The sequence below is a fragment of the Crocodylus siamensis genome, chromosome 10 (genome assembly GCF_052110815.1).
Source record: "Crocodylus siamensis isolate JL-2025a chromosome 10, ASM5211081v1, whole genome shotgun sequence".
Classification (NCBI taxonomy): domain Eukaryota; kingdom Metazoa; phylum Chordata; order Crocodylia; family Crocodylidae; genus Crocodylus; species Crocodylus siamensis.
Genome location: NC_143404.1, coordinates 252,835 through 266,282, shown reverse-complemented (window position 1 = coordinate 266,282; position 13,448 = coordinate 252,835). Strand labels below are relative to the sequence as shown.

General features: G+C 50.6%; 1 protein-coding gene across 3 annotated transcripts; it reads right to left on the bottom strand.

Annotated features, from left to right (window-relative positions):
- Nucleotides 1–393: 393 nt before the first annotated feature.
- GFRA3 (GDNF family receptor alpha 3) lies at nucleotides 394–12,447 on the bottom strand. 3 transcript variants are annotated; one of them, XM_090020499.1, is made up of 8 exons: nucleotides 12,357–12,447; nucleotides 8,155–8,427; nucleotides 7,300–7,392; nucleotides 3,707–4,052; nucleotides 3,519–3,628; nucleotides 3,140–3,274; nucleotides 1,914–2,044; nucleotides 394–1,554 (listed from the first exon to the last, which is right to left on the bottom strand). In XM_090020499.1, the coding sequence occupies exons 1-8, from the start codon at nucleotides 12,400–12,402 to the stop codon at nucleotides 1,423–1,425; spliced, it is 1,266 nt and encodes a 421-aa protein (XP_089876625.1). In that variant the 5' UTR covers nucleotides 12,403–12,447; the 3' UTR covers nucleotides 394–1,422. The 3 variants fall into 3 exon arrangements, with proteins under 3 accessions (XP_089876625.1, XP_089876626.1, XP_089876627.1); XM_090020501.1 differs by lacking the exon at nucleotides 394–1,554 and adding an exon at nucleotides 2,201–2,289 and having other exon boundaries at nucleotides 1,918–2,044; XM_090020500.1 differs by lacking the exons at nucleotides 8,155–8,427; nucleotides 12,357–12,447 and adding an exon at nucleotides 7,999–8,139.
- Nucleotides 12,448–13,448: the final 1,001 nt, after the last annotated feature.

The following is a 13,448-nucleotide window of genomic DNA, read 5'->3' as shown; positions in this document are numbered from 1 at the left end:
GACATTCCGGTTTTCTGCAACTCTGTCCTCTGCCCTGTATTGATACGAAACCCAACGCCTTTATGTCCTCTATTTTTTGGACATAAAGGCATCGGTTTTCATATCAATACCGGACAGAGGACAACCAGACTGTACTCTATGATGGCCACCCTACCTGCAACACAGAAATGAAGTCAGCCCCCATCCTGAGGCCAGGAGGAATGGAGCATGGGGAATGTAGGGAGGCCTACATCCACTCCATGAGCATATTTGCTCAGTTTCATTGCATCATTCCCACTGCACACCTGTGTGCAGAGGAGCCACTCTGAATTGAGTTGCCAACTCTCCTGAAAACATAAGCTGGCTGATAAGGCAACTCTTACACACAGTTGATTGTGGACTATTAACCTGCACTCAAATCAATATTCACTTTAACACCACATTTTAACAGGCCACAGCAGCACAACAGAACAGTAGTTACATAGTGCACATGTTTACACCCAGAATAAATAGTTCATGAAATGGAGCCTGGCAAAGAAGGGAGACACTGCAGGGGAGATTCGGGCATGTGAAGGGACACCAGGTCATTCCAGCTGTCTGAGGTCTTTGCACTGCAGATCAGCAAAAACTGTCAGTAAGCCCGGATGCTTCTTTCCTAGCATTCACAGGGAAGCATGGCCTGGCCAGGCAGGGTGGTAGGATGCAGGACAAAGCTTAATACAATGGGATAAAGAACAGACATATAACGTGACCACAGGAGGCTAAATCTCTGTCTAGCAGTAGCAGTGGAAAATAGGTGTGGCTGAACGAGGCCAAGAGCAGGGGTCAGAGCAGAGGCTGGAATCCAGCTTCCTTGCTCTCACTCTGCAACATACTGTTGTATGTTTAACAGAATAAGTTTGAAGAGTGTTCAGATGAGCCTGGAAGCATCCCAGAGCCAGTATTTACAGAAGACTTGTGTGTGTGGGTTTGCTGTGCTGTATTCTCAGGACCCCCAGGAGTGAGGGATCTTTGTCCTTGGGGAACCCACTTGCTGCTTTCTGCTTTAAAGGAAAGGTGCTGTTGGCCAAAGCAAGTGTGACAGGTTCCTGCAGGCACCTCTCCTTCCTCTTCAGTCAAAAAACAAACATGCTGCACGTTCTAGCAACATCCAGAAGTTTTGTGAAGTGCCCCCATGTCTCCTGACTGGCTGCTTTTCCTGGCAGTGCTAATGGTGAGGAGAGGTGATAGTGCTGGACAGCAGCCCCTGCAGCTCTAGCTGCAGGAGGATCAGTCCTGGGGCAGGATGTAAGGGTGAGCGGGGGGCTTGCAGGGCATCCTGTTCTGGGCTGAGACTGCATCCCTCTTCTCTGGAGATCCTCAGACTCCCAGGGTGAGTGGGTATGAAAATGTCAGGGTGCAGAATGAGAATAATCGCAGGGCGGGGCACCCACAGTTTTTTGGCTAGAGTGGGCTGAGCAGCAGCAGCAGCAAAACTGGGCAGGGCCAGGAAAGCCCAGCTCCAGAATACACGGAGGAGGCCCTGGGCAAGCTGCTGTGTTCAGAGATGTCTTGCTTGGTCTTCACTTTCATCTCCTAGGAAAGAAACAGGAGAAATTAATTCAACCTAGACCTATCTCGCTCTGACCCCTGGCTCCTTCAGGGTCTCCAGCTCTGAGTAGGGACACCGGGTCCCTGACTGAGTAGAGAATTGAGGTCCTTGAGACCTTCCACAGCCAAAAAATGACGCTCTTCACCTCTGCTCCCCTGTGGGAAGGAGCAGCCATGGGGAGAGGTGGGGTGAGAGTTATCTTCTCAGGCCTTTCTATGTACATGCCTGCCTCCCTCCTTCAAGTGCCCTGAGCTTCATGTTTCAAAATGCCAAATTTCTCAAATGCTACTTCCTCTAAGCCATTTCTTGTACTCCTGTTGAAGGTGGCAAAATGAAATCATACCTGGATCATTCCTGAAGCAAGTGAAATGCTAGTGCTTCTCCCCTGGATGCTTTGAGAAGGTGTGTAAGACAGTTCTGCCTGCCCCTCCTGAGTTGTGTAATTCAAATGCATCTGGGACTGGATTGTGTTTTCTGCAAGCAGAAGACAAATGGGAATCCAATAGATTTTTCTTGCATGCTCATCTTGGAATATAATGTATATGGGAAGTGCACGAAAGTGCCTGGATGGATGCACATCAGTGCTTTGGAGGGTACCGTACAAACAGCATACTACTCTGGGGAGTTTACCTAGGTAAAGGCACACACGACAGACTACAAGGAACACTCCCACACTGGTGCCTGGGGCTGCTGTCGGTAGGTCCTCCACTGCCTTCTTCCTGAGGTGAGGTAGGATTAGAAGATATATCTAGGTAGACAGATATGTATCTGCACTGCAGGGTGTGAAGGATTTTTCTGTATTGTACTAAATACCATTTAAAAGGCACTAATATGAAACATTCATATAGTGATGTTGTTTCTTTATTTGATGTCCTTTGAAAGCTTTTATAATCATAAAATATTTACATTTTAATACAGTCCATTTCCAAGTTGCCAGAGATGGATAAAGGATGGGGGTCCAGGACACAGGCATTGCTCACAGTTGGATTTTACACAGCTTCAGCCAGCAGGATTTAGAAGCTGTCACTGTGCTCCTGAAACCAGTCACACAGAGATGGCCAGGCAGTGGAGTGTCAGATTACAAACTATTACTATTTATTTTTTAGCACTCAGAAATATTTACATTTTCTCTCAGATAATTAGAAGCACTTGCCCTATCAGTGAACAAATGTCAGATAAAAGGACAGGGAGAAAGGAGAGAAGAACAAGATAGTGGTGGTGAGTTTGGATATGCCATGATCCCAGTCTTCCTCTCTTCACCTTTTCTGCCCTTGCACTTTATACAGTTAAGAGAGCAGAAGCAAGTCTCGGGGAAGGGACTGGTGTGATGAGAGAAGGCTTGAGGGGGAACACTTCCAAGATGAGCCCATTGTGCCAGAAGATATAGAAACACCTGAGAGCAGACAAAGTGGGGATTGTAGCATGGACTAAAAGGGATACTGCAGTGTAGAAGAGGCAGGTCAAAGCTGCATGCAGGGGCTGTGCCTTAGACCTTACAAGGAGCGATACAGGGTTTGAACTTGCTAATGCTGAACCTCCACCGTGGCCGACACCCTACATGACACTTACTGAGGCATTTGTTGCTGATGAACATGCCGAGTATCTGGTCACACTCCTCCTTCTGGTTGCCACTGCTCTCACACGTACACCACAGCGAAATCGCCACACTAGAGTTACTGATATAGTTTGGTGTCATGTGGGTACCTGTCCCAAATCCCCAAGAGATGCCATTAGTGCTTACATACACTGAAATACATGATGCCTGGGAAGGGCTGAATGGACAGGGACCCCTGCATTTCTGTTACTACCACCAAGGGGGCGGGGCTGGAAATGCTGGTAAAGCATCTGCCCACTCATCAGCTCTGCACCGCACACATGCAGGTGCACCATGTCCCCAGTACACTGGAGGACATGCCCCTCCCAAAGTACCCCTGTGGGCACCACTTACCAATCATTCCCAGGTAAGCCTGCAGGCATGCAGCATGGTTGTGCTGAGAGCAGCCATCTGGGAATGCGTCTGCAGGCTGGCAATTGTGTTGGAAATCGGCCAGTCGAGATCTGTGGAAGGAAGCAGAAGAGTGTCAGCATCAGGGCTGCTTTGCTCACTGTGCTAATGCTGCTTGGTGCCAGACCTACTTGCAAATATTGTCTTGGACACAGGCATGCCAGAGAGAGAGGCAGTTGGGTTTGATGCTCTCCTGAAAGGAGCACTCTGGGACAATGGCTTTCCGGCGTCGCTCCCCACAGACCTCATTTTCACAGGGGCAGAACAGCAGCCTCTTGGTGAAATCCTCATGGACCTTCTCAAAGAAATGTCGTAGCCCTTTGTGGCACTTGTGCCGGTTACAGGTCGCCCCAGTCTCTGCCTTCCTGGTGCAGATGGAAGCATATGCAGTACGCCATCGGATACACTTCTTATTCATGCTACAGATGTGAGTTGCTTTCAGGCAGTGATTTGTGTTGTCCCCTGCTAGATTTGAGTCTGTAAAGCCAAAAGAAACACAGGCAGAATAAAGCAAATTGCAGAAGAGGTTCGAGGTGGAGTAGAAAGGGATATAAGGTCTCCTGCAGCTCCTGAGAACTGGGAGAGGTTTGGCTTGCCAAGGGACACATTCAAGGGACCCCTTACATGCACCTTTCAAGGACAGCAGCAGGTAGGCATGGTGTAAAGGGCAGTTGCCTGGTGCCACCTCTGTTCCGGAGGTTTTCTGCAGAAGATGAAACTTCCACAGATGTTCCATGGATTTTAAATCATCTCCCTGGCTGTAAATATTCTTAATCATTCTTAATTAAGATTATAAACTAGAAAGCAGCATTGAGAAAGTCATAATGGAAGACCAGGACAGGAAGTAAGTTATATAGGGACTTGACTAGTAGTAAACATTTTTAAGTTAGTTAAGTTGCTTTAGTTAAAGAAATCAATGCATGTGAAACATCAAATATCCAGAACAGTCCTAAGCGAAATAATTTTTCTCGGAATAAGTGGAAGTTGTCCATTGGAAAATAAACCCCTTGTTAGCTATAGCGAACCCCTTGAGGTTACTGACTGGAGTAAAGGAAAATATAGCAAATAATAGAGAGAAATCCCAATATTTATTGTATCTTGCTACTTTAAATAATCTGCATTATTTACAAATCAAAATTGTTAGGTCTTCCCTGATGCAGTCAATCCTTTTGACTCTATCCCTCCAAATCTTTCCTGATCTCTTTCCTTTGTTGGATGCCTTTCTTCACAGACAGTAGCATCTAGGGATTCGTATTGCCCTTTCACCTGCTGTCCCCAAGCTCCATTTGTCTATACCAGGCCCTCCAGCGCCAATGTTCCTCTGACCAGCTGGGAAAGGGGTGTTCCCTTAGAATTTTTTTTTCATTTCATAGTTTCATAGTTTCTAGGGTCCACCTACAGGTTGGGGAACTCCCTTCTTGTTAGTACAGAGGCAGAAAAGGATCTTGGAGTCATCATTAATGCCAAGATGAACATGGGCCGACAGTGTGGGGACGTGGTCAGGAAGGCCAGCCGCACCTTGTCGTGCATCCACAGATCCATCTCGAGCAGGTCGAAGGAGGTGATCCTCCCCCTCTATGCGGCACTGGTCAGGCCGCAGCTGGAGTACTGCGTCCAGTTCTGGGCACCGCACTTCAGGAGGGATGTGGACAGCATGGAGAGGGTCCAGAGGAGGCCACTCACATGGTCAGGGGGCAGCAGGGCAGGCCCTACAAGGAAAGGCGACAGGACCTGAATCTGTTCAGCCTCCACAAGAGAAGGCTGAAGGGGGATCTAGTTGCCTGTTATCTAGTCTCCTCTTAAAGACTCCCAGGGTAGGAGTCAGCACCACCTCATCCGCCCACCCTTGCAACCTGTCTAGGTCCGACTGCAGCCTGTTCCTCCCTTCTAGTGTGCCCACATCCCCCCACGTTAGTGTCATCAGCAAATTTGAACAGGTGGTTTTTACCCCCTCGTCCAAGTCACTGATGAAGATGTTGAACAGTGCGGGCCCGAGGACCGAGCCCTGCGGGACCCCACTGCCCACATCCCTCCAGGTTGAAAATGACCCGTCCACCACCGCTCTCTGGGTGCGGCCCTCCAGCCACTTGGTGACCCATCTGACTGTGTGGGTGTCGACACCACAGCCCCCCAGTTTCTTAATGAGAACGGTGTGAGAGACAGTGTCGAGGGCCTTCCGAAAGTCCAGGAAGACTATGTCCACTGCTACCCCTGCATCTAAGGATTTGGTCACCTGGTTGTAGAAGGCCACCAGGTTGGTCTGACAGGACCTGCCGCTAATGAACCCGTGTTGGTTGCCCCTAAGCATAATCTCCCCTGCTGGCCCCTCGTGGACATGCGCCAGAATAATTTTCTCAAAAAGCTTGCCCAGGATCGAGGTAAGACTGACTGGCCTATAGTTTCCTGGGTCCTCCTTCCTCCCCTTTTTGAAGATGGGAACCACAGTGGCCCTCTTCCACTCCTCTGGCACCACACCAGAGCACCACGAGTGCTCGTAAAGCTGTGCCAGGGGTCCCGCAATGACCTCAGCCAATTCCCTCAGCACCCTGGGGTGGAGATTGTCCAGACCAGCTGATTTGAATACATCCAGTCCCTCCAGATGTTCCCTGACTAGATCCTCACTGAGCCTTGGCTTAGGTGTGCCTCCCCTAGGGCCTGACGGGGGCCCAATGGGGGGGCGACTGATCCGGTCCCTGCTCAGGAAAATGGAGGCAAAGAAATTGTTAAATATATTGGCTTTGTCGTCTGGTATGATGACCAAATTTCCTAGTGTGTCTTGCAGGGGCCCCACGTTACCTGGAACCTTCTTTCTGCCCCCTGTGTAGTTAAAAAAGGATTTCTTGTTGTCCTTGATCCGGGAAGCTAGTCCCAGTCCCATCTCCGCCTTGGCCTTCCTGACCCCCCCTGCATCCCCGAGCAACCGCAGTGTAGTCCTCCCTGGGGATGGCCCCTCCCTGCCATCGGGTGTGCGCCTCCCTTTTAGCTAGGACACGTTCCCAGATGCTTTTGGTGAGCCGTGGGGGCTTTGTGTCCTCCTGCCCCCTTTGATCCGTGCTGGAATTACCTTCCTTTGGGCTTGGAGGATCGTCTCCTTAACGAGCGACCACTCTCCTTGGACACCTGGCTCCCCTCCCCTCTCCTCCGGGACCTCAGTGCCTCCCCGACTATTCTCCTTAGCTCACTGAAGTCGCCCTCCTGAAGTCCAGGGCCGCTGCCTTGCTGCCGGCCTTTGCCACCTTGCGCTGGATGGTGAATCCCAGCAGGCGATGATCGCTGTCACCCAGGGGTCGAGCACCCGCAGCCCCCACACCAGGACATCACCCATGGCCAGCACTAGGTCCAACAAGGCATCTCCCCTGGGGGGGCTGTGCACCTCTTGGGTTAGATGGAGGTCCTACACTCTGGCCAAGAACCGACGTGAGCATTCAGACCTGTCTGACTGCTCTTCCCAGCAGATGCCCGGGAAGTTCAGGTCCCCCATGATGACCACGTTCTTTGACTTCACTACCTCCGTGAGCTGACATAAGCATTCCTGGTCAAGCTCTTCCCCTTGGTTGGGAGGTCTGTAGTAGACCCCCACCATTAAGTCTCTTTCCCCTCAGCTGCCTTGTATTTTAACCCAAAGCACTTCAGAGTGCCCCTATTTTATAGTCTTCCTCTGGAAAGGGAATGAAAAAAAGTGGGGAAGGGTAGTGTTATATAATGTACCTGTTTTGGTCCCTACCTGAAACCAAAGCTGCCAGCCTGCTGTAGTCCATCTTCTTGGGTCCTTTATTTGCTGGATCCTTGTAGGGAGACGTCTCCATATTCATATACCCTAGATGAGGCAAGAAACACATGCAGGAGTGTTGGGAGAAATGCTCGATGACCAGCTTAGCCTTTCAGAGAGACATCTATCCACTTGTCTAACTGCAGCCACAGGGCCATAGTTAATTCAAAAGCACTCTGCTCTAGATCTAGGAGCAAACCAAGGGCCAGGAGCTAAGGACCTTGCTTAGGTGTTACTCTGCAGCAGAGATGCAGGAGTCATTCACCACTTCCACGTAGGCAAGATGTATTCTAAGTTCTCATTTGCTCCTTCCAGGTCTCAGCATTTGCGAGGATGGATGCACTGCAGGGAGCAAGGCAGCAGTGGAGATAGGGGAGCCTTCGGGAAACAACTCTACAGAAGGCAAACAGCAGGTTTAAGGACAGCACTGTTTTCTCTGTTCAATTAATCTCTTGATTCATTGGTATTAGACCCTCCTTCTTTACACAAGGCAACAGAAAATGCAGTATCTGAGGGTTCAGCCCCTGAAGCGGCTCATGAATATGTTGTGAGCATATTTCTTTGTTGTTTTAAAAGATGCAATCTGTGCTTAAGCTTTCTTGTTCTGTGTATTGATTTCTTTAACATATTCCTTGTAAATCACTAATAACTTACTTTTCTCTGGAGGTATGGTGAGATTTTCTGGTGACTGCCTCCAGAGTTGAGTGCTCTGTGGCAGTGTTCCCAGGAAACCATCCCCACTTCCTTGGTGGGAATTTATTCCCATTACATAGGTTCCCATTATTTTTAGGTGAAGTGATTCCATCTCACCATGCATCAGGCTGGAGTGAACAGTCCAGTAGATGTGCAGACAGTGCTCCTGTCTCCTCATGCGCCGGCGACACTTGCAGTGCAGCAGAGGGCTGCTTCTGATGGCCAGCTCAGCATCCAGGCACTTCGCCCTGGCATCGTGGTCCAGGGAGATGGGATGAGTCTTAGCACTCGAGCAGTTTTCCAGGGTCTGGTAGGTGGTATTACAGACAGAGTCTTTCAGGCAAAGCCGCTTTGTTTCTGTGCAGTCACTTGACAGAGCCAGAAAACTTCCTGATCAAAACAGAGAAGCAATATTAAGACTTCATTCATGGTGAGAACCACATGAACAGCAGAACGGTCCCTGCAGGCTTCCTGTAGCCAGCAGGAAACCCTCTGGGAAGGTACAAGTGGGGAAGTTTACTTGATGTGGGAGAGATGCAAGCCCACACCCATGGGACAGACCCATGAGCAAGAGTTGCCTTTATTTCAAAGTTGATTATTCATATAATCAAGAGTTGATTATTTCAAATCAATAAGATGGACATCAATGGGGCTTGCAGCAGAAGAAAAACTAGCAAGAGACTGCGAACAAACCTATTTGAGAGCTCTCCCTCATAAACCCCTTTGGATTAAGTAGTTTATGATCCCTTCTAAATCCTGTATCCTGATCAGAGCCAGACCCACTTGGTTCTTGCATGGGACAGAAGATTCCTCAGGAAAGCTCAGTTGCCTCAGGGAGTGGAGCATGAGAAGCACCTCACCCATGAGTTGCTGGGGCTCCTGCAGCCCTGTGTAATGCCAAGGAAGCGTTCAAATGCCTCCTCCTCCAGGTGCCACAGCCTAGGACAAGGTAGTAAAAGCTTCACTGAGAAAGCTGTTTGCAGTTGTATAATGACATCATGTTGAGCAAGCCGGTGAGCTTAGGAAGAGTGCAGCACATGTTCTCATTGTAACAGAGGTCTCCTTTCAGAGTAAACTGACAGAAGGTAGGGCAGAGTGGCACCTTAGAGACTAACTGGTTCAGAGAAGCACGAGCTTTTGTAGGTCACAACTTACTTTGTCAGATGCTATGGATGGCATTAATGTTTACTATTAAACCATAGACATATCTATATACATGCATCTGTAGAATACAATAGTTGCGACAAGAATGCTTGTAACAAATTTTCTTACAGTGCTAGAACTGAATAATTTCAATTATCTGTGGACTCTTTGAAATGTGGCATCTCCACAGCTCTGCCACTCGCTGGGTTTTATTTGCACCTGTTCTGTCGGGATCGGGTGGTATTTTCTTTTAGAGTTATGCAGGGAGATTTTGTGGCATCCTCTTTGCACCTTGATGGGGGTCATTACTGGGTGAACATATTGCAGTCGTTCGCTTCTTCTGTAGCAGTTGCACAGAATCTGCATGGGCACCATACCTAGCACTGCAGGACCCCGGCCCATGGCTGGGCAATGCTGTTCCCCTGTGGGAAGATTCTGGGGAAAGTTGTTCCTTGGCTGGTCTTAGGAAAGGGCTGTTGCTGTCCAAAGCTGCTGTAAAGAGGAGGGAGAACTGTTCTCCCTTCCCGCAGAGGGCAGGAGCAGGACTGAAGCAATGGGTTGAAACTGCAGCAAAGCAGATTCATGTTATGTCTTGGGGGGTGGGAAAAAACAACAAAAGACAAACAAACAACACCCCCTCCCTCCACCTTCTCTTAATACCAGTGAAACAGGCTGCCAAGGAAAGTTTCTTCACTGGAAGTGCAAGTTGTCTTCTCCCTCCTGCTGTTTCTGATCTTGATGCTACCCTTTGGATACAAGGCCTGGTCCTGTCTCGTGGCTTGGTCTCCAGGGTGCTGGTTGTATTTGAGGCAATGGCCTGTGTGCAGAGTGACAGGATGCCATGCTGGACTGCTGCCCAGCCTTTCTGGGTTTTTTTCTCCAGCCCAGTGAAGCTAACCATGGGGCTCTGTAACACTGATGCATTTTTAGTAGTTTCTTGGCAAACTTGATAGCTGCTTCCGCTCTATTATCTTGGCTCTGGTGTCAGGAAAATGTGTTCTGCAAGCCCTTTTCTGCAGCTGTGCCTGATGGGACGTGGCACCATGCATTGCACAGTTGCGTGGGATGGTAGCTGCTGTAGTACAGGCAGGAAAGGCCTGAATTGTGGCAATGATGCCAGTAGTGCAGATGAGTCCGTTCCCCCTAATCCCATGAGGCTGAAGTTGGTTGCTTATTCCCAGTTGCTTATTCCTTATTCCTAGTTCCCAGTTCCATTTTCAAAACTAATCTAGAAGCAATAAAAGCTTGTTATTAATGAATTGCACATCCTAATGAGAGAGAATTTCATTAGCTATGCATATATACTAATTCATATGTAAAATAATATCCTGTATCAAGTACAGAGCCCTCAATGAAGTTCAGATTTAGATGGGATTATGGGTCAAAATATTTCTTGGGTCACTTGAAACTTCCTGTCGATGCTACTTGTGGGCTGTCCCAAAGACCCCTGACCACAGTCCTGCCCAGCCCAAAGCATGGTTTGGCCGTGCCAGGCTGCCAGTTGACAGCCCCCATGCCTACTGTACTAAGTATAATGGGTTCAATAAGGAAGTGTCTTTTGGGCTGAGATTATGATTCGAAATTCTTTTTGGGTCACCCCACAGCATACCTGTGTGCCACTGGGGGACTCTCTTGGACATCTCTGAACCAGGCCTTGCCCAGCCCAAAGTGCAGTTTGTGCATGCCAGGCTGCTAACTGACAGTCCCCACACGCCCACTGAAGTAAGTGTATGGGCTCGAATAAGGAACCAGTTTTGGCTGGGTTTCTGGTTGGAAATATTTTTTGGGCCACCCCCTCTATGCTTCTGTACCACCTGGGGACTCCCCCGGACATTTCTGGCCAGAGACTTGCCAAACTGCACTTTGGGCTGGGCAAGACTCTGGTCAGAGAAGTCCAGAAGAGTCCCTCAGTGCCAGAGACTCACGGTGTGGGGTGGCCCAAGAAGCATTTCCATCTCTAATCCCAGCCCAGAAAACAGTTCCTAATTCAAGCCCATATACTTAACAAAGGGGCTTGGGGGCAGGGGGTGTTAATTGGCAGCCTGGCATGAACAAACCATGCTCTGGGCTGGGTAAGACCCTGTCCAGATATGTCCAGGAGCGTGCCCCAGTGACACAGAGACATGGGGTGGGGTGGTCCAAAAAGGATTTCCAATCATAATCTCATCCCAAAAACCCAGTTCCTAATTCAAGCCCCTATACTTAGTAGAGTGGTTGGGGGGGAGGGAGGGCTGGCAGCCTGGCATGGGCAAGCTGCACTTTGGGCCAGGCAAGTCTCTGGTCAGAGGTGTCCAGGACAGTGCCCTGGGGGCAGAGAGGTTTGCTGTGGAGTGGCCCAAAAAGGATTTCTAGCTATAATCCCAGCCCGAAATCCAGCTCCTTATTCATGTCCATATACTTAGGACAGTGGCTGGGTGCTGTCACTTGGCAGCCTGGCATGGCCACGCTGCGCTTTGGGCCGGGCAATTCTCTGGTCAGAGGTGACCAGGAGAGTCCCCCGGTGCAACAGAGGCATGGCGTGGCCTGAAAAGGATTTCCAACCATAAAGCCACCCAAAAACGGTTCCTTATTCGAGCCCACACACTTAGGCCAGTGGGCACGCAGGGGCTGTCAGGCACAGCCAGACCGCGCTTTGGGCTGGGCAGGACTGTGGTCAGGGGTCCTTGCACAGTGCCCCAGTGGCATCGACAGGAAGTTTGGGGTGGCCCAAGAAATACTTTGCCCCATAATCCCATCTAAATCTGGCCTTCATTTAGGGCTCTGTGCTCGGTACGGGCTGTTGTTATTTTGCATATTCATTAGTACGTATGCATAGCCACTGACTCTCTCGTTAGGATTTGTAATTCATTGATAACAACCTTTATCGGGTCCAGATTAGCTTTGAAAAAGGAACCGGGAATAAGGAACTGGGACTAAGCAACCAACTTCAGCCTCCTCCCACCCCCGCGCTGGGCAGCGGAGCCGCCGGAGCAGATGCGGCAGCGCGCCCCGCGCCCCGCGCCCGTCCGAAGCCCGCGGAGTCGCCGCCCCGTGCCCGCAAGCGCCCGGTGCCGCCGCGCTGGGCTGCTCCCGCCGCGAGCCCGGAGCCGCCCGGCAGAGCCGCCCGCGGGCCACGGCGAGGCAGAGCCCCGGCTTCGGCCGCCCGCCCCGCGCGCCCGCCCGTCCCGCGAGGTTACCGGCCCGGGAGAGGAGCAGCCCGAGCAGCAGCGGCGGCAGTCCCATGGCGGGGCCGCTCCCGCTGGCGCTGCCGCGACGCGTCCCGAGCGCTGCCCGGCGGGGCTGTGCGCCCCGGGGCCGGTGTCTGTGCCTCCGCCTCCCGCGGCAGCCCCCGCCCCTTACACCCCGCCCGCCGCCACTGGCCCCGGCCCCGGCCCGGCGGAGCAGCGAGCAGCCGCCGGGGACAGCGGTGCGGGCAGGGCCGGGCTGGGCTGTCCCGTGTTAACGGGCGGTAGGCTCGGACAAGACAGGGACCTGGTTACAAATCCTCTGGTTCAATGGCCTTTGTTTATGGCCCCCCCCCCCAAAAAAAAAAAATGTGCAGCCTCCTCAGGCCTGCTGCAAGCCAGGAGTTAGGTGGGCTCAGGACATGGTCACTTCCCTGTAACAAGGGAAGACTTTCATACCCGAGAAAAGGTGACTTTTGTCCTTGCCAGAGGGGAGGCTTTGATTGGCTGCATCACAGACCACCTTATCTTCCTCCTGAAGAGGCACCTGCAAGCTTCCCAGGTCTCGATAGCCTCAGGTTTTCCAGTGTCTCTGCATCCTGTCCTTCAAACATGTATTTCATAGTTTTGTTTAAATGTGAATAGGACTAAACCTGTAAATACCTTCTCTGGCACCAGCTCTGAAAGTTGCTGCCCTTGCTGGAGGTGCGATCATGGCTGCTTGGCGGCACAGAACTTGGCGGCCTTTCCATTTGTTATCTTGTATATTCAGGTCATCTACATTTCTCAGTCCAGGTAATTTCCCACTTTCATGTAGCTCAGTCATCTTTTTTCTAATTACTGCAAACCAGGTCATGTAGCAGTTGCATGTGTGAATACAGTTAACTGGTATGAAAAAAATCCCTGCACCAACAGGTGAGAATCACGTATTAGTGTGTGCAACAACCAGTGAGGCACTTGTCCCTTGATGTGCAGTCACTTCAGCCGTCTGGTTCAGCTTCTCCATCTGTAGAATAGGGGCCACATACCTGCTCCTTGGGGAGCTGAATAGTGCTGAAACGCAAAGCATGTGCAAAGTACTAGGAAAGACCTAAGTGCAAGCAG